Source organism: Chenopodium album, chromosome 27 (assembly GCF_948465745.1).
Source record: "Chenopodium album chromosome 27, dcCheAlbu1.1, whole genome shotgun sequence".
Taxonomy (NCBI): Eukaryota; Viridiplantae; Streptophyta; class Magnoliopsida; order Caryophyllales; family Amaranthaceae; genus Chenopodium; species Chenopodium album.
This window is the reverse complement of record NC_137860.1, coordinates 23,156,550-23,179,532: the sequence shown is the minus strand read 5'-3', so window position 1 is coordinate 23,179,532 and position 22,983 is coordinate 23,156,550. Positions and strand designations below refer to the sequence as shown.

At 37.2% G+C, this 22,983-nt stretch overlaps 3 protein-coding genes across 3 annotated transcripts; all 3 read left to right on the top strand.

Annotated features, from left to right (window-relative positions):
* Positions 1 to 181: 181 nt before the first annotated feature.
* LOC145619797 (uncharacterized) lies at positions 182 to 2,074 on the top strand. Its single transcript, XM_081674489.1, has 4 exons — positions 182 to 594; positions 681 to 752; positions 799 to 1,228; positions 1,343 to 2,074. The coding sequence occupies exons 1-4, from the start codon at positions 182 to 184 to the stop codon at positions 2,072 to 2,074; spliced, it is 1,647 nt and encodes a 548-aa protein (XP_081530615.1).
* Positions 2,075 to 6,664: 4,590 nt separating this feature from the next.
* Positions 6,665 to 7,033, top strand: LOC145619795 (uncharacterized). The gene has a single exon (XM_081674488.1). The coding sequence runs from the start codon at positions 6,665 to 6,667 to the stop codon at positions 7,031 to 7,033; it is 369 nt and encodes a 122-aa protein (XP_081530614.1).
* Positions 7,034 to 11,903: 4,870 nt separating this feature from the next.
* Positions 11,904 to 12,443, top strand: LOC145619794 (uncharacterized). The gene has a single exon (XM_081674487.1). The coding sequence runs from the start codon at positions 11,904 to 11,906 to the stop codon at positions 12,441 to 12,443; it is 540 nt and encodes a 179-aa protein (XP_081530613.1).
* Positions 12,444 to 22,983: the final 10,540 nt, after the last annotated feature.

Sequence of the window (22,983 nt, the reverse complement as noted above, 5' to 3'; positions counted from 1 at the left end):
GAATGCATTCCGTTAAACCTTAGACCAAGAAAAAAGCCAGATTGAAACACTATTGGCCCAAAAGGTCCAAACCGAAGCCAAACTCACCAGTCTCACCAAACAAAATGAAGCCCTCCGTAGCCAAATACAATCAGTTGCTTCTAAAACCGTTAACACCAGAAAGAACACTGAAAGTATAGCCATGCAGCTTGATATGTCAGGTACTTTTCATACCCCTAACGGGGAAAAAGGATCTAACACTAGGGAAACAACCCTAGATCTAGACTCTTTGGATGCAGGAATTCGCAAGCAAAATAGTCAAGAAGGATCTGAGGAAGGAAAGATAGAGAAGGTAGTCAAAGAGTACCTCAAAGAAATCGAGGCCAAGATCGCCAAGATTCCTGGAATGCCAAAGCCCATGGAGGAAGAGGCATCAGATGGCTATATAAAGTCTCCTTTCTCAGAAGAGATCGCTATGGTAGAAGTGCCAAAGAGGTTCAGCACACCCAACATGGCTATGTATGATGGAACAACAGACCCTGATGAGCACGTGTCCCTCTACAAACAGAAGATGATGACAAGCTCAATCCCCAGAGACATCAGAGAGGCTATCATGTGCAAAGGCTTTGGAGCCACATTATCAGGTCCAGCTTTAACTTGGTTCATTAATTTAGATAATGGGACAATTCGATCTTTTGCAGGAATGGTAAACCTATTCAAGGTCCAGTTCGCCAGCAGCAGGAACATAGAGAAGCAGTCATCAGATCTATACCGTGTTGTGTAGAGACACGGTGAATCTTTGAGGGATTATCTTAACAGGCTCAACAGAGAAAAGATTGGGATACACAAGTGTGATGCTCCTACAACAATTGAAGCATTCAGAAGAGGGTTGCTAGACCATAGCGAGCTCTACAAAGAATTGACCAAGTATCCCTGTACGACCTTTGAAGACGTGCAAGCTAAAGCAATGGCTCAAGTCAGATTTGAAGAAGATGCATATGCAAGAAAGACTCCAGAGCTCAGAAAGGACGAAGATCGTCCGTCAAGAAGGAACAACAACTTTCCCAGAAGAGACCATCAATTCAAGCCGTATCAGCGTTCACGCTTTGATGAGGGATCAGTCAATGCTGTTGAAGGAGAATTTTCTGATTGGAGGGAAGATCCTGAACTTCCACCCAAGTTACATGACTATTGCTTCAATGTCAATCCTGCAGGAGTAATAAGGACCTTAAACAAGATGGGAGATACCGTACAATGGCCCAGAAGGAGTGATAGGCCTGGGGAGAAGAAAGATCCGTCCAGATGATGTGATTTCCATTCAGATATCGGTCACACTACTGATGAATGTGTCGCACTCAGAAAGGAAGTTGCATACTTGCTGAAGAAAGGCTACCTCAAAGAACTCCTGTCAGATAGATCTAAAGCTTCAGGGAAGGAAAGAGAGTCTAAGCAAGGAGGTCCTCCACCTCCACCTCCAATTGCCAAAACCATCTGTTTCATATTAGGAGGGTCAGAAGTATGCGGTTTAACATATTCAGCAGCAAAGCGACATGCAAAAGAGAGTAACAAAGATCAACCAGACAAGAGGGAGAAGTCCAAGATAGACATCCCCATCATGTTTGAAGAAAGCGATGCAGTTGAAGGTCATCATGACGGTCTAGTGATCTCATTCCCAGTCGGAAATTGCATGATCAAGCGAATCCTAGTTGACAATGGAAGCTCTGCAAATATCATCATGCTGGACACCTTGAAACATATGAACATAGATGAGAAGAACATCGTCAACAAGTCAACAATGCTGGTAGGATTCAGTGGGGAAACCAAAAAGACAAGCGGAGAGATTACATTGGCAACATACGCAAAAGGGATCAACCTACAGGTCAAGTTCCTAGTAATCGACACTCTGTCCTCATACAATATGATTTTGGGTAGACCCTGGATACATGAGATGAAAGCCATCCCTTCTACATACCATCAAGTCATCAAGTTTCCTACTAGGTGGGGGATTCAAGAAATCAGAGGGGATCCAAGGGAAGCTAAAGAATGTTACAAGATAGCACTGAAAGCAACATCTGCAGAAAAGAGTTCAGCATAGCAATCAGAGGGTCAGTTGGGCCAAGAGAAATTGAGCATATCAGAAGAACAGGAAGCTACAGAAGTCCAGTTGAACCCCATACATCCAGATCAAAAGGTCAAAATAGGATCAGAACTAAAGGCAGAACTCAGACAGCAAATTTACGACTTTATAGACAAAGAAAAAGATGTGTTCGCTTGGACCTATGAAGACATGAAAGACATCTCCCCAAACGTAATTACCCACAAGTTAAACGTGGATCCAATGCATACACCAGTGAAACAGAAGAGAAGGAAATTTGCGCCAGAAAGGAACAAGATTATCAATGAGGAAATTCAGAACCTACTGAAGACAGGGTAGATCAGAGAGGTAAAATACCCAGAATGGCTCGCCAACGTAGTGGTAGTCAGGAAGAAGAACGAGAAATGGCGAATCTGCATAGACTTTACAGAGATCAACAAGGCTTTCCCAAAAGACCCGTTCCCTTTACCTCATATCGATGCCATGGTAGACGCTACAGCAGGGCACGAGTTGCTATCCTTCATGGACGCCTACAGCGGCTACAACCAAATCCTCATGGACAAGGACAACCAAGAGAAAACCGCCTTCATTACCAGTCAAGGGATATACTGCTACAAGGTAATGCCTTTTGGATTGAAGAACGCAGGAGCAACATACCAGAGGTTGGTGAACAAGATGTTTGAAGAATAGATTGGAAACACAATGGAAGTTTACATAGATGACATGGTGGTTAAATCCAAGAAGGCAGAAGATCATGTCAAAGACCTTAGAGAAGCATTTGCCATCCTGAAACAGTACGGAATGAAGCTAAACCCCACAAAGTGCACATTTGGAGTACAATAAGGAAAGTTCCTAGGATACATGGTCACACAGAGAGGAATAGAAGCCAGCCCAGAACAGGTCAAAGCCATCCTAGACCTGGAGCGACCAAAATCTAAGAAGGATGTACAAAGCTTAATAGAGAAAATTGCGGCACTGAACAGGTTTATCTCAAAGTCTTCAGAAAAGAACAGAGCCTTTTACGAAGTACTGAAGAAGAATAAGGAATTCAAGTGTGAACAAGAGCACGATGAAGCATTTCAGAAGCTGAAAGAATACTTAGCCAACCCGTTGATTCTCTCCAAGCCCAAAGAAGGAGAACCACTCCAGTTATACCTTGCAGTGTCTGAAGGGACGGTCAGTGCAGTTCTTACAAGAGAGGAAGACAAGGAACAGTTCCCAATTTACTACGTAAGCAAAACCCTAATCAGTGCGGAAACGAGGGATGCATCATTAGAGAAAATCATTCTAGCCTTATTCATTGCTTCAGTAAAGTTACGTCCATACTTTGAAAGCCATTCCATACAAGTACGTACCAACTATCCTATCAGAGCTATCATGAGAAAGCCAGAGATGTCAGGAAGGATGGAGAAATGGGTCTTACACTTGAGCAGATACGATATACAATACGAGCCCAGGACAGTAGTCAAATCACAAGCCTTGGAAGACTTCGTGGCAGACTTCAGCCCTACCCTTGAAGAAGAAGCGCAGAAGGAAGTGCTGGCGCTACAGGAACCAAAAGCTGCGCAGAAATGGATACTTCATACAGATGGCACAACAAACATACGCGGAGTAGGCTTAGGAGTAGTACTGACATCACCCCAGGGAGACAAGATAGCACAGACAATAAGGTGTAACTTCAAGGCTACCAATAATGAAGCTGAATACGAAGCACTAATCACAGGATTAACCGTTGCAAAAGACATGAAGATACAACACCTGAAGTAATTTCTGACTCTTTACTCATGGTAAACCAAATCAACGGGGAATATGCAGCAAAGGACACCAGGATGATAGCTTACCTAGAAGTCATAAAGAAGCTCATTAAAGAGTTCAAGGAATTCAAGATAAAACAAGTACCCAGAAACTTGAACACTGAAGCAGACGCCCTAGCAAACTTGGGATCAAACATCAACCTAGAAGAATTTGCACTAGGCGAAAATATCAATTGGCCACCGGTTCAAAACCCCCCTATGCCACCGGTTTTGAACCGGTGGTCATTTGGGGGGTGGCAATACTCGGTTGAAAAGGCCACCGGTTCAAAACCGGTGGCAAAATTAAGTATTGCCACCGGTTAACCGGTGGCAATAGTCGTTCCCGAATTTTTTTTTTTTTTGTATTAACAACTATTGCCACCGGTTAACCGGTGTCAATAATACCCTAAAAAAACAATTTTTTTTTTCTTTTTTTTTTTGCATTTTTTTCACTTAAAATGTTGCAGAAACATATATATGCATAATATACATGAAACACACATATTTTCATCAATAACCAGTAAATAATAACTACAAATAAATTTCTCATAAAACAGTTCCAAATAACTAAGATAATCAGATTTACAAACTAAAATTCCAATATTAAATTAAAATATAATTACAACATTAAAATCTAAAAAACCCCATACAACATCTAATTCACTATTCTTGCATCTTGGTTCTTCGATTTAAGATCTTATCAATATACCTGCATCAATTAAAACAAAAAAATAAATCGATTAAAATAAGCTGTGGAAAAAAAATAATAACCAAAACACTGCATGTAACCATTAATTGATTAAAATCAGTTTAAAAACCCACATAAACAAAAACAAAAACCCAGAAATTAAACAAAAACCCAGGAAAAAAAATTAAAAAAAAATAAAATTAAATCCCTGAAATTGATTTTCGCGAACTCAGAAAAGAGAAAAAAAAACCAGAATTAAATCGAATTAAACCCAGAACTATCTCACACCAGTCACCACCCGACCACCTTAACCCACCAACAGCACCACCTTAACCCACCATCCGCACCACCTTAACCTTCAACCGAACACCCACCTTCACCCACCAGACCCACCCACCAACTTAACCCACCTACACCGAACCCACCTACCAGACCCACCTTAACCCACATGCACCGAACCCACCTACCACCCTTAAACCACCCAACTAACAATTAATTCACGAACTCAAAAAACAAAAAAAAAAAACCCAGAATTAAAAGTGATTAAAATCGATTAAGAAACTCAAAAAATTCCAACAAAATCCGATTAATTAAACCAAGAAAAATCAATCAATTAAACCAAGAAAAATCAATCGATTAAACCCAGAAAAATCAATCGATTAAACCCAGAAAATTCATTCAATTTAACCCAACAAAATCCAATTAATTAACCAAGAAAAATCAAGAAAAAAAAAATTAAACACAAACCTCGTGCATGTCTTCGTGGTGCACGTCTTCGTGGTGTTATTGTTGCGGTGGTGATCTTGGTGATGGTGGAAAGAAAAGATAAGGAGACGAGGAGATTGAAGGAGAAGGAGACGAGGAAATCGAAGGAGATGTTTAAAAAAAAAAAGGAAATCGAAGGAGAAGAGGGAGAAAGAGACGAAGGAGAAGAGCAAGAAAAGGAGATGAGAAAGAGAATGAGGAGATCTAGGGGAGAACTCTTAGCTTCGTGGAGAACAGAGAAGACGAAAGAGAAAGAGGAAAGGGGAGAGCAGGAGAGAGAAAGAGGAGAGAGAAGGAGGTGCGGCTAAGAGGAAAAGAGGTAGGGTTTGGGGTTTATAAGGGGGGTGTTTTTTTTTATTGATTATTGCCTTCGGTTCAAACCGGTGGCCTTTATTATTTATGCCACCGGTTCGGTTTGAACCGGTGGCAATGTGAATTAGCTTATCCCGCCCATTTTTTAAGCCACCGGTTTTCAAAAACCGGTGGCCATTGGGCGGTGCCTTTTTCAATTTTTCTACTAGTTTTGGAGCTATCTCCCTAGTGCATGTACTCTCACCAGCCATAGAGAAAGAATCAACCATGAGTGTCTACGAAATTCAAACGAGCCTTACAGAAGAAGAAGACAACAGCTGGACAACACCATTGAAAGAATACCTCTTGGGCAACACGAAACCAACAGGAAAAGTAACAGCTCAAGCATTCGCTCAGAAAGCCTCCAAGTATTGTCTAATCAGCAATGTACTCTTCAAGAAATCTGCAGCAGGACCTTTCTTACGATGCCTGGAAGGAAAAGAAGCTCAGCAAGTCTTACAATCCCTACACAGCTGAGAATGCGGAAATCATTCCGGAGGAAGGAATCTAGCCAACAGAGCACTCAGAATGGGATACTACTGGCCCAGCATGAGAAAGGATGCAGCAGAGTTCGCTAAGAAATGCCTAGCATGCCAAAAACATGCACCCTTGACACACAAGCCATCAGAAGAACTACATCCAACATTGACACCTTGGCCATTCATGAAGTGGGGAATGGATATAGTAAAGCTACCCCCGTCATCAGGACAGAGAGTGTACTTCTTAGCAATGACGGATTACTTCTCCAAATGGATTGAAGCAGAAGCATACAAGGAAATCAAGGACAAGCATGTCATCTCATTTATAAAAAGAAACATTCTAAGCAGGTTTGGGGTACCAGCAGAGATCATTACAGACAATGGATCCCAGTTCATCAGCAACAAGACCACCAAGTTCTGTAAGGAATGAAACATCTCCCTTATCACGTCTACTCCGAGGTACCCACAAGCAAACGGACAGGTAGAGTCGAGCAACAAAGTCCTTATAGGCAACATGAAGAAAAGGTTGGAAGGAGCCAAAGGAAAATGGACAGACGAATTACCCAACATACTGTGGGCTGATAGAACAACTCCTAAAGGCGCTACAGGCCATACTCCTTTCTCATTGGTGTACGGATGTGAAGCAGTAATCCCAACAGAGGTAGAAGTACCCACAGCAAGGTATGGGTTAATGACAGAAGAAATGAATCAAGTAGAACTAATCCACAACCTAGACACAGTGGAAGAACTTAGAGAAGACGCACGAATGAGAATGGCAGCATATCAACAAGAAGTAGCAAGGTCTTTCAACAAGAATGTCAGAACAAGAGTCTTCAAGGAGATTAGGTTCTCAGGAAGGTATACGAAAACACCAGGGAAGTAAATGCGGGAAAACTAGCACCCAACTGGGAAGGACCCTATGAGATCACTAAGGTAGTAGGTAATGGAGCGTACAGACTCAGAAATGCAGAAGGAAAAGAAGTATAGCGAAGCTGGAACGCAGCACACCTAAAACTATATCATTTATGAGGAAACAAAGGTACGTAGTTATCATTTCAATTTTGTCTTTTAATTTACAAAAATAAAAAAAAACAGAAAAACAAGCAAAAAAACAAAAAAAAACAAGAAAAACACAAAAATCTCCAACAGCCAAAATCAGCACGAAAGGTACTCCTCTCTCCTTACTCTTTGTCAGTTTGATTTATGATCATTACGAGTACTGACTTTGGCATCGGAGGGCCGTTGGGGAAACCCATGGCCACCCCTCACCTTATTCTGTTTTGTAAGGAACATTACTTACACTACTAGGCAAGAATGAAGCAAGTCACCGCAGAACGATGATCAGTCATTCTTGCACAGAACAGACCTACTATTCTTACAAGGCAAGCAAACACATGTAAGCAATAATATAACTGTAATACAACTCAAATACAACTGTAATACAACTGTAGCACAATCGCAACACACTATACAGAAACAAAAATCAACATAGTAGAAAGACAGAAATACTTAGTTGCATAGCAACAAAATAAGCAAATTATCCAGCCACAGAAATGTAGCACAAAAGACAAATTATCCAACTGCACTAAGGCAGTAAAAACAAACATCGTTCAAAGCTTTACATTTTTTTTAAGGTGACACAACACCACTTAAACTAATTCTCCCCCATGTTATCAGCAGAGACCACCTCCTCAGCAATAGGTTTCATACTTTCTGGAGCATCCTTAACCTCTTCATTGTGAGGGGAGTTCACTTCCTCATCAGCAAAGCTCAACAGCAATGAGCCAGGAGCAGCAAAGGAAGCCTTATCACCTTCATAATCCCAGGCCTCATGCTTTTCTTGTTGAAAATCCTCCATCATCTTAAGACGCGCCTTCCCATAGTAGTATGTAGCAGAATCAATGGCCTCGTTAGCAGCTTCCTTCAGAGTACCCTTCAGCCCATCTCGCTCAGCAATGCAGTCCCTATGCTTAGTCCGTTCAGCCTTCAGGGCCTCAGTAGCAGCTTTGTACTTGTCAGACAGAGCATCACGCTCCTTCTTCATAGTTTCATACACTCGAGTAAACTCTGACACCTTGCCTAAGACACCCAGGCAAGACTGAAGGCTCTGCAAAACAAAGTTAAAATGTGAGAAGCATAACTCAGTAATGTTGAATTTATAAAAAAAAATTTTGGAGTATACTATACTTGGAAAGATTGCACAGCAGCCTCTTGAGAAAGGTCAGCAAAAGTCATCGAGGATTGACGATTTTTGAAAGAAGGAAACAGCAGGGTATCCACATGCGGAGCCAGAGAATCAAAAGAAAACTCAGCAGCATCAACATCGATAGGCATCTCCAGCTTTCTCTTGAGACTAGCGCGAGGCGGAGGCGGAGGAGGGACACCTTTTGAACCAACCATCTTGATAGGAACAGTTTCAGAGGTCTGAGGGGACGAGCGAGACTTGAGGCGACCCAAGATGGAAGACAAGCTAAGAAGATCATGAGACCTTAGTGACCTCGACGTATCTACAAGGAACATAGAGGAATTCAAAAAGGAGCGCAGCAAGGGACACAATTGGCATACCCAGCAGGAAACACAACAAGTATATTCAGTAAGGACATAACTGACTCAAGAAAAACAAACAAACTGAAAACCCTCAAATTGAATCAAGCAAAAGCGAAACAAACTTGCATCAACCAGGCACATCTACCAAAAACTAATACAGCAAAACATCAAAACGCACAAGAAGGAAAGAAAACAAACCTTGAGACATAGTTGGGGCAACTTTCTGCTCAGAATCAGAATCGTCCAGAGACTTGATTTGAATAACTGCTTCAGGCTGCGTCAACTTGATGAAGGATCTCTCGTCTGCACTCAACTCGTACAACTAGTCTATCAGGGACGGAGACTGAGAACGCTGCTTCAATTTACTCACTGCAACCAACAAGCAAATAAGCCCAAATCAACAAAGAAGGAGAGAAGAACATAGAAGAATAAGAAAACAAAATACCTTCAGCCTCAACAGTGTCAATCAAAAAATCACAATCATCACCCAACGAATCAATCCTCCCAAAGAAGAACTTGTGATACCACTTCTTGTCAAACGCCTTCTCCAAATCAGTCACCAAAGGACCAACACCATCCTTCAAACGAAGATCAACCCGACCCTTACCACTGGTCCTAATAGTATAAGGATAACACAAATCCCTCACATCAAAATCTATACCCAATTTTGCAATCAGCAAATCCAAAATTCTCAACACCCCCCAAGTCTGGGGCAATAACTGACAAGGTGAAACCCTAATTCTAGAAAGAAATTGACGAAAAAGAGCAGAAAAAGGGAAAGTATGCCCAATTACAAAGGGATACTCGAAGAAACACACCCAACCAGGAGCAGTCCAGTCAGCCCTCTCCCTAGAAGATGGAATTTTCACCACAACCCCATCAGGAAATCGCGCAATAGCAGCGATGTTCTAAACTTCCTCCTTCATAATAGTGGAAGGATAGACATCCTTGGCAGGAAAGACGTTCTGCGCCACCAAGTTTGGCTTTTTCACACCCTCATCCACCCCAGCAAACATCACTTTCACATGATCATCCATCGCAAAAACAAGAGGAAAAATACAAAGTGAAAAACAGAGCAAATAGAGAAGAGAGAGAAAATACCTGATGAAATTGAAATTGGGGCAAAGCAATTGAAGTGATTAGACAAGAGCCTGCACACCTAATAAATACCAAAGACGGAAATAAACCGCCCTTCACAGTTATCGAGGAAGTTGCCTTAAAACCGCCACCACTTTCTATTTTGCTAACCGTTGGAGCAATTTCTAAATTTCAAAATATTTCTAAGCATTTTCTTTAGGTAATTTTCACTTCCAATACTTGGAAATAAAAATTAGGGGCAAATGTTGGGCCCGTATTATCATACGACCCATTACATTTAGGGCACCAATCCAAGACCAATGGTTCAGCAAGAATAGGCAAAACGGCTTGATTAGAGTAAACAAGGAAAGCAGCATCATTCATATCAATCAAGAGGATACTTGCCAAAGATACACCTACAGAACAGGGAAGAAGATAAATCAAGAAGATCTTCTTTATTTTGAATATATTCAGAAGATATTTGTAAAACCTAGAGATCCATAGGTATAAATAAGTATAATTAGACATTTTCAGCTCTCATGTACACAGGCATACTCTAAATATAATAGAATTACTCTACTTTTATCTACGGAGCTTCATTCCTACTGAAGAAGGAGGCTTGTCCTTGCTCAGTATTGTACTTCTGAACTTAGTCTCTTTACATAGTTGAATTCTTATCGTCTACTTATTGCTCATTTATTGTTTATCTATTGCTTTATCAATCGTTCATAATAGATTTGTATGGTTTTGGTAGTATGATTGTTATTACCCCTCAAACCTAGCAGATTCTCATATGTCCTTGTTGAGATTTGCCTAAACACATACGAAGATCATTACAAAGAAAACTTGCTCAAATGTCAAAACTGGTACAGGAAATAAAACAGAATTAATATGTACCTGTAGTACATTTAGCCAATATGTTAAACACAATTTGTTGTCTATGGTCCCAAGAAAATTCCACGCACTCCATAAAAATTGCCGAGATGTTTTCCATGGTCCCTAATACCTTTCGGGAGTCCAATTGGGTCGGTGGAACTATCCAAATATGCCCTTAAACGGTCATTTTACCCGTTCATAACTTGCAGTGATTTTGTAAAGTCAAGCCTACCACGTACGTTTATGATGACAACATATAATGATCATATATGGTTTCAAACGTCATTATATAACCCCGAGATATATCCCCTATGGTCTCAACACTTTTTGCTACTGGGCCCTGAAACCTTAAAATTTCCTCAAAAAGTGTGGATTATAGCTAGAGCTGTCAAAAACTGACTCAACCCGAGTACCCTAAACCCGCCCCTAAGGCCCTAATCTCATTTGAAACCGACCGGCCACTCCCTCTTAACCACGCACGTAAATCGGTCGGCCATCACCCCTCTTAACCATGCACCTATACTACCCGGCCCGATCAAAAATCAAATACACAAGATTAAACAAGTATGGTTAACACTTGAGAAAGGTGGGAATGATGACTTAGGGTCTGATCTCATTGATTGAAATGAGCAGAACTGAACTTATTAGAGGTGAACTGAACTAAACTAAACTAAACTGAAAATAATCGTATGAGAACAGGCCCTTTAACTACATTTTACTTTTGAAATGATAAAAACTAAAATTATTAAAATGCGTTTATTCATTGAAACATTGTTTTACTAAAACACAAAATTGTAAGCATGTTGGTTTTAATTCTTAAAAATTCCAATTTTGAGTCAACATAACAAGCTCTAGGCATGTTCTCTTCAATTCAATTCCTAATTTCCTGCTCTCATAAAATATTCAGTTCAGTTCAGCAAATAAAAAAAAAGCCCCTAACATATGACCTCTTAGAGAATTTATCTAAACTATTTTAGTTAAAACTTTGTTAACTAAAAATCTATCCTGTTAAATAAAAAAAAATTTAGAGAAAGATAAAGCTTCAAGCTCTGATCTTCATAAAAGATATTGTACTCAGTATTAAGATTTATCCTTTATTTTGTGAAAAAAAAAAAAAGATTTATCCTTTATTAATTTTGAAATAACAAAAAATAAGTCTCTCTCACACAACCGAATGAGTACATTTTTCCCCTATGCCCTAGTAAAAACCCCAAAGAAAGCACGCAAAGTCACAAATAAAGCATCACACAAACATGAATCCTCAATCTATCAAAACTACGTCTCTCGACAACTCATACAACACTCGACGCCGTGTCTTCTCCGTCAGCTTCTTCAGAGCTCCAATCCACACCATCGTCACCTCCACCCCCGTCGTGGCACGCCAATGGATATACAACATTCGCCGCGACTACATACACTCTATCTCCTCCTCCTCCCTCGTTGTCGGCCTCGGTGTCCAATGGAACTATCCCCGCACCAAGGGCATCTCCGCTTCAGCAACCACTCTCCAACTCTGCATAGACAACAACTGCCTCATCTTCCAACTATGTTACCCTGCCTCGGCACCCGCCACTCTACGTAAATTCCTCGCGGATGATAGGATCACCTTTGTTGGGGTGAATAATGGAAGGGATAAAAAGGTCTTAAGAAATTGTAGACTGGAGTTGGAGGTGTCGAATTTGGTGGATTTAGCTCAAGGGATGGATAGAAAATATTGGTCTATGGAAAAGATGGCTTTTTATTTTATGAGGAAATACAAGTTTATAACTGTGCTAAATTACCAAGTTGCTTAACTCCTTCTTGGATATCCTTTGCCTTAGTTCTAGTATCACTTATTTGTGTTGTTTTTTTTGTACCAAGAAGGGTTACCTCTAGGGTTCATGATCTGGCAGTTCGGGCCAGACGTGGGAGATAGGGGTACTCTTTGGGGTTTTTTTGTTTCCTAGCTGTAAAAAAAAATGTGCTAAATTAACCAAGTTTAGCACATGGCATTTTTGTAATTAAATCGCATTGGAATATGTGTGTAGTCAATAAACAATAATAAAGTATACTAAAGTATCTGACATTTGCCATATGCACAAACACAATTAGTATTAGGTACTCATGGAGTACCTAGTATTGTACTCCAGGGCCCAGCCCAATCTAATATATGGGATTAAAACCCAGTAAAAGAAATTGAAGCATGCCAGGCTAATTTGACAAAATAACAACTTAGGAAAAGCAATAGCATGAAACTAACTCCATATATAAAAGAAAGGTAGATGAAAAAAATCAAATCATTTCATTTCTACTCCACTACTTTCACTTTCTCTCTCCATTTGAACTACTCCTGCAAATTTCTTGTCCATTAAAGGCCAAATTCAACTTCAAGATCATGTCCAAAAACAACATAATTAGCGAAATGCATATCAAGGGAAGTAAGTATTTGTTTAATTTTATCTATAAATTATTTTGCAATTGTACATTTATAACATGAAATTTGCAATTAAAACAAGCAAGTATGGTAAACCAATTAAATGATAATGAAAAACTAGATGAAATTGCATATTTGAAAACAAAAATTATAGAAGTTCTTATTATTTTGATCAATTTTGTTTCTAGGCTTATGTTATTCAGCATCGCATATTATGTTTTTGATTGTGAAGTCAGATTTATATTTCTAAAATGTGTTTTAATTTGTTAATTTTATTCTTTAAAAATGATGTTATTTTGCTTAATATCTAATGTTATTCTACTTAAAATCTAATGTTATTTTGGGTTGATCATCATGTGTTGTTTTAGTTTTTGAAAGTAGATTTGTTTTGGCAGAATTATTTAACGTTTTTCTAAAACACCATTTTTTAAATTTGTTTAATAAATGATGATATTTTGTTTTAAGCCTAATGTTATTTTATTTTTATTATGTGTTATCTTAATGAAATCCTAAATTTGTGTTGTTTTGTTATTTTAATATATCCTTAATTATTCTACTTAACCTTTGAGTTAAGTTGTTATTTTGTTTAATATCTTATGTTATTTTTAATAGAAGTTTAAGTTATTCAGTTATCAAGTTATGTGTTATTTTAGGTTAAACTTTGTGTTACTTTGTACACAAATTGATGTTATTCTATTTAAAGTCTATTGTTATTTTGTTCTAAATATGTGATATTCAAATAAACCATATCTTCTGTTATTCTATTTTAAATTAGTGCTATTTTTACTTTTCAAAAATTGCAATTGAAAGAAAAAAATTGATTGAATTCACATAAATTGAAAGAAAATAGAGGAAAAAAAAGAATAGCAGGAAGAAAAAGAGGAAAACAGGGATGAAGAAATTCAATGAAATTGAAAAAAAAAATACAAGAAACAAAGTATAGCAAGAAGAAAAAGGGGAAAACAGAGAAGAAGGTAGGGATAGATAATAGAACGACGTCGTTTGACCCCTGGAGTATCATGCTCACAGTACTCCAGGAGTAGGGTAGAAATTGCGGCACAAACAAACAATCTAACGGCATATTACAAGCGTCCGTTATTGTAGTACCGGGGTAACTCACACTCCTAACCACAGTAACTCTCACTCCCAACCACGGTAATTATACTTGAGTTAAGCTTTTACTACCTCTAGAATTACTGTTTCTCTCTCCTTGTAGCTGCCATAGTACTCCATTGAAGCAGCCTTGAGTTTTCTCTCTCTCCCCGCCATAGTACCCCATTGAAGCGGCCTTTGAGTTTCCTCTCCACCATCGAATTTTGTCAAATACCCAGTTAATTATCGAATTTAAGTTTCACAATTTAGTATTAGTCGTTGATCATAGAATTTCAATTTCTCAATCTAGCAACTTCAATGGAGGAGGGAAAGCACAAGAACACGAAAAACGCCTATCCTTTAGGGTTAACCATACCCTTAATTTCTCCCGTATTCTTAGGGTTTTCGTTAAATTTAGCCGCCGGAAAAGATGGGTTAAGGTTGGTGTATGTTAGTTGTGGTTATGCACCTTTAGCTTGGAATTTTAATGACGGGCTACTTGCTTCTGGCCTTCCTTCCCTTTTCAAAGGAGGTGCTGGTTGTGGTCAGAGGCGAATCCACGTTGATGCCTGGGGGGCACGTGCTACCCCACCAAAAAAAAAAAATTGTTTTTTCTGAAAAAAAAACTACTTGATATTTATATAAGAATTATAACTCGAATATATGTTAACTATCTTGAGCAGTGGTTCAGTGGTAAGGGAGAAGGATGGTGAAATGTTTTGTTCTCCAGGAGGTCATGGGTTTGAGACCCCTTAGTGTCTTTTTTTTTTCCCTTTTAACCCAAATGAATTTTCACTTTTTTTTTTTTTGAAACCCAATGAATTTCCACTTTCCTCCACTTTGGATAAGCTATTACCTATTACAATCTTTCCAACATAAATATTTTTTTACCATTTTCACACCTTTTATAAACAATCCTTTATTTTTTTTTTTTTTGAGGGAAAATAAACAATCCTTATATTAATATGAAATACTCTATCTGTTATATTCGATGACATTCTTCTCATTTTCATTACATAATATTTAATTTATTGTAATTATTTGGCTACTATTATATCTTGTTTATATTAATATGAAAATTTACACTAAAATGAATATAAAAAAAATCATACTCCATGATGTCACCATCTGTGTTTAAGTAAATGAAATATTTTGACTTTTTACACAAGTAATCTAATTCACTTTGACTAATGTTTGTGATTTATACATCAGAATAAATATAGCATGTGAGTACTTGTTGGAATCGTCTCAACGAAAAATTTATTAATATTCAATTGTTATAATTTTTATTATTAAAGATATTTTCAGTCAAAGTTTTACATTAGTATACGTGCACAGAGAAAAATTTATGCCAAAATTTCCCGTATAAATTCATATGCAACTTTGACTTAAAAAAAATATAGGTGGAAAATTTATCATAGTATAATCGATATCTAGAATATAAATTATTTGTAAAAAAAATTAACAAGCCTTCAAAAAAAATAATAACCTTGTCAATAAAAATGTTTGAATATGATTGTTAATAAGTATACGGCTACACAACGCATTATATCCAAAATTTAACGTACTTTGTTTGACAGATTATATTACGTTACGTTACAACACTGTTATATCAGTGCTACCCCTAGTCAGGATTCATGGATCCGCCACTGGTTGTGGTGCTTGCTTTAAGGTTTGCCTCCTTGTTGTTAAAGTTTCTCGTGTTTCATGGTGCAATGGTGGGTATTTATTGTGAGGGAGGAGAGAGAAATTCAATGGAAAGTTGAAGAAGAAGAAGACACGTAATGTGTTTGGGTAGGTGTGACAGCAAGTAACCATGGTTAAGCAAAGCAAGGTAACGGCAAACATAACAGCAGTTTAGCATCAATTTTGCCTTGGACTTTTTAACCCTTACTTTTGAACATGAAAGGACGAAAATGCCCTGCTATAAACAGCTCAAGTTTAGCACGGATATTAACCTGGGCCGCCTCTTATTTTATGGGTGCTGATGATGTTGTTAAACCTAACAAGTTAGGGTTGAGTGAGTGGGAACAATTTTGGTTAACTAATGATCAAGTTCAATATGCTTGTGTTGATGCTTTTATCTCTTTCACGCTTGCTACGGAAGCTTTTGGTTATCCCCAACATAACAACAACAATGACGATAATGATGGATCTCAAAGTAATGGTATTAGTTCTGATAATAAACCCTGGTATAGTGATGACGATGATAATGGTACCGTTGTTGTTGAGGCTAGACCTAATATTACTTGGTTTAGTGATGATAATAATGGTGCTGTTGTAGTTAATGCTAGGCCGGTCTTTACTTGCTATAGTGATGATGAAGATGGTGGTAATGGAAATGGAGGTTTGGGACATGGGGATTATAGTGATTATTATTGTTGGTTTGAAGATTTTCGTCCTTCAGGAGAGAATTTTGCTGCTCTTAATAGTTACTAGTGAATTTCTTATAATCTTAATTATCTAAGAACTAGAATTACTCTAGAGGAGTTATGTTTAGCTCTCGACTAGGTTAGATCCTGTGCCATGCACGGTAATTTCAATATTATTTATCATTAGTTTAATACAATTATTTTACTATAAAAAATAATATCAAACTGCAAAATAGGATGAAAGTTCTGTAATTACAATTTTTTGAATCTTTAAAGAAAACAGAGGAAGAAATGCATGCACGACTAATAAAAATAACCACGGATTACATTATAATAAAGTTATAGATAATATTACATTATTGTATTATATGACTTTGTTTCCATCATAAAATAAATAAATATATAAATCTTTGTTGAATGTGTAAAAATGAATATACTTGCCAAATAGAAAAGAAATATTATTGTAAAGTAAGTATTAAATTAAATACTTCTCTAAGAAGCTTTGAAAAAAAAAAAAAAAAAAAGGGGAACTTTTGGAGGGAAAATTTTTAACCAAGTTATGCCAAGTGTCATTTTTGGTTTCGCCTTTAGTATAGGTATATTGATTGATTCTCAAATAAGCATTTTTTTTTTTTAAAGAATCTCAAATAAACAGTCTTATATGTAAAAATTCTACAATGTCATTCTTTAAAAATGACACCACAACTTGTTGATGTGGCAAAATCTGATTGGCCTTTATTTTGTATTTTTATTTTCATTTTGAATTATTTTTAATGTTCAAAATGTATTAAAATTGTATTTTTTAATTGTATTCTTTTTAATACATGTATAATTATAAAGTATGAAAATCTTGTTTTATAATAAAAATTAATTTCAAATTTAAAATTATAATTAGGAATCATAAAATTAAATTCGTTCATCATCCGTGTTCATCATCGTTCTTCACATCGTTCATCATCGTTCATCATCTTTAATCAATCATTTTCGACTGCCAATTCAGAGCTGTTGCTCACATTTACACCCTCGTCTAGCTCAGATAAATTCCACACTCGTCTTCCCTATCGAAATCAATCTCTGAAAGCTTTAATCATTTCATAAATTATGAAAATTTGTTTTATAATATTAATAAATTTTCGAAAATATACACCACCGGAAAACTGACCATATCCCTCCCGAGAAAGTCGCTTGAAACCTTCTTGAAATTGACCAAAATCGATCCTAAAATCGTCGCCAAATAGTCCAAGAACTGCGTGCCATGTCGGAATTTCTATGTTGTCGCCTGAAAACCGCACCAGAAACCCACCCAGAAACACCCCTAAAAAGCACCAAAAATGCACCCAAAATACGCCTAAAACCGCTTGAAATTTCATCGGAAGCTTGAGCCGCCGCCTTGAACCTTCGCCGGAAGAGTCGCCGGAACCTTTAACCTAATTGCTGCAATCCTAATTGCCCAGAAGAGAGATCATAAAAAAGAATGGCCATTAACGATGATGAACGCAATTGTCAATTGAAGAACACTACTCCGTAAATATTTGATTTGCAGTTTTTTTTTTTTTTTTTAGTTTGATTTTCAGAAATTTAATTATAATTTAATTTTTGCAAATGTTTTTTTTTAAAAAAAAAAAATTTAATGACGTATTCTTTATAAAAATACATGTATTTACAAGCATATATACATGTATAGTACATTTAGCCTTTTAAAAATAAATAAAATATTGACCAATTATAACTTGACATGTCATTATATTATGTTGTCATTTATTGAAAAATGACACTTACCTAATGAATTTCTTTGTCAAACTATTTTATTCTTCTGTTGGACAACCCGTATTGTTTTACATGTATCTTCCATGTAAGGGTAGAAATTTTGGAGGCATTGCAGTGTCCGCAGTTGGGATATGGCACTTATACAGTTATACTTCCGCCACAACCTTCTTACTTAGCTTGTAGATTATACGGATAGGTATGAGACAACATCCCTTATTATAAGCTTAGACCTTCATCATCCTATAGTCCTATACTACTTCATTTGCCATATACCCCTATATTTTTCAAATATTAATTAAATACAAGTCTATCTTTTCCTAAATTCTTATCTTATTTTCCTAATTAATACACCCTCTGTTCTACAATGTTAGTTTAGTTTACCAAGTTTACACCTATGTCTTTTTTTTTTCTTTTTTTGACAATAGAGTTACAACTATGTCAAGGAAATGCTTTAGGACGACTATTAGGAGTAGGTACATGGAAATTAATTTGCAAGTATCTATTTTGATAAATGGGTATATTTGCATTGGAATATGTAGATATATGAGGGCAAATATGTAAAAAAAAAAATAATAATAAATTTAGGCAATAATTGAAGCATAACGAAAACGCTAAAATGTATGTACCCAACAGGCCAACACCATGGAACTAAGGAGTCTTATACTCTTATAGCTTATTGTAACTAGTCTCTACTCTTTGAGGTTTTTTTTTTTTTTTTTTTTTTTTTTTTTTTTTTTTTTTTTTTTTTTGACACAACTCTCTAGTGATTTGATTTGTTACTTAGAACTTTTGTTGTATATGAATAGTGCAAAAGTCTACTGCAACTTGTCTGTTCGGGTATGGAGCAAATTAGATTAGGAAATTTGTTGGTATTATTCTTGATAGAAGAACTAGTCATGGCTTATTAGATTAAGATTTTGGTTGAGTTGCTCTACTCTACATGATGCATAAACTAATCACGACCATAAATAGGTTCTTATACTACGTACTATGTAATAATCATGCCAAACAAGGGCTAAGAGAAAACCCATTTCAATTGCACCAACTCGCCACAAAAACATTTCATATTCGTTGTCCACGGACATTCCAAAATCATAAACCTAATTTACCTCCCAAACTCATTGATTCACATCACCACTCAACAACGGGCAATTACATGGCATGTGATATGACTTTGACTTGTTGACTTTTATGACTTTGTAAGAGTATATATATACAAGGCATGTGATGTACTATGAGTCTATGAACCAACATTATGTAGGCTGGCCTAAGAACGTACAATCTAAAGTAGATGCATGGGCTCATTAAGCTACAAGAACATGTACAATCTAAACCAACTAGTAATTTTTCGCCCTAAAGACCAATAAAGTATTGACCTAGTGGTAAGATAAAAACCTTTAAACTTTGATTTTGGGAGTTTAATTCTCACTTGGGGCACTTTGAGGCTGATGATCCCCTTATCCTACTCTCACTCTCAAAATGGAGGTCGTTAACCCGAACTAGGTTGATCTATTAAAGTTTCTGAACGAATATGACAGTTTTTTCTTACTTACCAATTTTTTTATTTCAAAATTCTTAATTAAAAGATGGTACAAGCAAATTGATACAATCCTAAAAGGGTAATGGCGGCCTAATGGGGCAAAGGAAGTAGTATAAATAAGGACATTGAGCGTTCCAATCTCTCATCCCATCAATAAAAAAAAAATAAAATAAAAAAAATTCTATGGAGAATCATTCAATTTCAGTAATCTCTAAGTTGGCTTTGCTCTTAGTACTTTTGGTGCTGATTATGTCAGGTAATTATAAAGTACTCCTTAATAAAGTTTTCATTTACAATACTCCATGTATTAATTAATTATGACTCCGTATTATCCAAACAAGCTAAGATTAGTAAGGTATTAAGTTTGTTTTCCAAAAAAAAAAAGAAAAAAAAAAAAAAAAAAAAAGAGTAAGGTATTAGGTAGTTATTCTATTAATCTGTTAGTTGGGATTACTGAAAGGGAATTTTGACTTTTACCACCTTCAAATAACCACTTGATTGAATTTACCACCTCCAAAAAAAAAAAGATTTACTTTACCACCATCAAAATTCACAAAAATTCGATTTTACCACCAACTAACGGATTCTGTCCATGAATCCGTTAGTAGGGCCCACCTTTTTGACGTTTCTTCTTCATCTTCCCCGATTTCCATATCAACCCAGCTGGCAACGAAATTAACTCACCGTGGATGGTCGGAATTTCGCGTGGGGGCAAGGGAGGGGTCGGAATTTGGTGTGGACTAGGGAGGTGGTTGGAATTAGGTGGCGGTTAGGGTTTTAGGAGTGCAGAATTTGGTGGTGGCTAGGGTTTTAAGAGTTGTCGGAATTAGGGGGGCTATATGGGTGGTCGGAATTTGGTGGCTAGAGTTTTGAGGTCGAAAATTGGTGAAAAGGGGGTCGAAATCCGGTGTGGGGCTGTGGCTGTGCGGTGCGATGCGGTGGTAGCGGTTAGGTGGTGGGGTTGGTCGTAGTGACTAAGTGGTGGCTAGGGTTTTGAGGTCGGAAATTGGTGGAAAGGGGGTCGAAATCGGTGCGGTGGTTGTGCGGTGCGGTGCGGTGGCTGTGGCCATGCGGTGCGGTGGTAGCTATTAGGTGGTGGGGTTGGTCGTAGCGGTTAGGTGGTGGGGGCTGGTCGTAGCGGTCAGGTGGTGCGGTTGGTCGTAGTCGGTCCGGTGGTGGGGGTCTCGACAGTGGCAGCAACCACCGGTTGATGGATGGGGATTTTCAAATATTTTTTTTATTTTTTTTTATTTTTTTCTAAAACTTACACGTGTGCAAGGTAGGCCCCACTAACGGATTTATGGACGGAATCCGTTAGTTGGAGGTGATTGGTTGTAAAACTGATGTTTTATTTTTTTATGAGGCGGTAAAGTAAATCTTTTTTTTTTTTTTTTGAGGTGATAAATTCAATAAAGTCGTTATTTGAAGGTGGTAAAAATCAAAATTTCCTTACTGAAATAAGTATTTGTGTTGCAATAGTTTATGCAATTAATAAAAAAAATTGACCACATAACTATTGTTATAAATTAATTACTACTCCGTATCTAATATTCTAATTTGATCATATAATGCAGCAGTACCCAGCCAAGCGTGTGGGGCTTCTGATGAAAGCGTCTGCGTAACAAATAAAGAGTGTTGTTCTGGTTACTGCAAGTGGATTTTCCCAGGATTTGGACATTGCCATTAGAAGTAACCGATGACAAAAGAGAAAAGGAACTACTCTACGAGTACTATTATATTACGCGTGATTACTTGTGTTTATGATGTGTGTTACTCGTATAATACTAGTTTGTATCCAAAATAAAGCGTAGATCCTTGTTCCTTTCAAAGGTAAATGTACCCTAAAGTACTACTTATTGAATAGTAAAAGTTACATTATTAGTATTTCAGCCCATTCCAACATTTACGATATTATTTTCTCAATCTCATTATATGAACGTCGATGTGTCACGTAGTTCCTAAACATAAGGATAAGGGGGTTCGAACCCTCAACTTTTTATAACACATATGACTATTTAACCATTTAAGCCAATATCAACTATGTTATTTGTAATGAAAAAAATTCATATAAGTACAAACCACTAGGTTCAATTAAAAAATAAAAAATAAAATTTATTCAAAGAATAACTCAATTTTGGTTTGATAATGACAATTGCTGTTTTGAAAAGCCTTTTAAAAATTAAAAATTGTAAGTTTATAACAGTAGCAATCCGAGGTAAGGCCCGGGCTTACTCACTAGTTTGAATTCTTCTTACAATATGTATAGCAGAGTAGACTAGCCTAATTTGGAATCTAGGAACTATATGCATGTTAAATTTCGAAACAATATGAAATGGGCCTGGGCAACCCCATATAAGGGGGAGGAGAGTTTAGTCCACAAACAAAGCTTTGGAGCTTTCATACTAAAACCGATTGACAATAGTAGGAGGTACTCCTGTATAGGGATGTCAATGGGGCGGGGCGGATGTTGGCTTTGCCATCCCCATCCCCACCTAATATTTTCATCCCCGTCTCGGCGGGTACAACTCTAAAACCATCCCCGCCCCACCCTCCCCCCCCCCCCCCCACTTGGATATCCATCCCCACATAATCTCCACCAAAGACTCGCCTAATCCCCACCCAAGATCCACCTAATCACCGTATCTTAAATACACAATCCTACATAATTAATACGAATTATAATAAAAATAAAATATTCCCTTCTTCTTTTCTTCACTTGGAGAATTAGAGAAGGACGATGTTGCATTGCTAAAGCGAGTTCAGTGGTTCTCGACGACGTAAGACATTGGAGCACGTGATGCAGCTCATATATTTACTAAGGTAGGCTTTGCTATAGCTAGAGGAGTGGGAGCCCAGACTGTATCTCGGCTTCCCACTAATTTATTGTAGGTTGTATGACTTTTGTTTTTGAGATATAATAATAATAATAATAATAATAATAATAATAATAATAATAATAATAATAATAATAATAATAATAATAATAATAATCCAATAAATCAACAACATTATTGCTCAAGCTTACACAGTCTTTTGTTGAACTAAATTTAACTATAAACATAACAATACAAAGGATACAAACAATTGATGAACAATATTTATCTACCCTAAACTAATCATAATAAGAATGATAAATGTACTTAAACAAT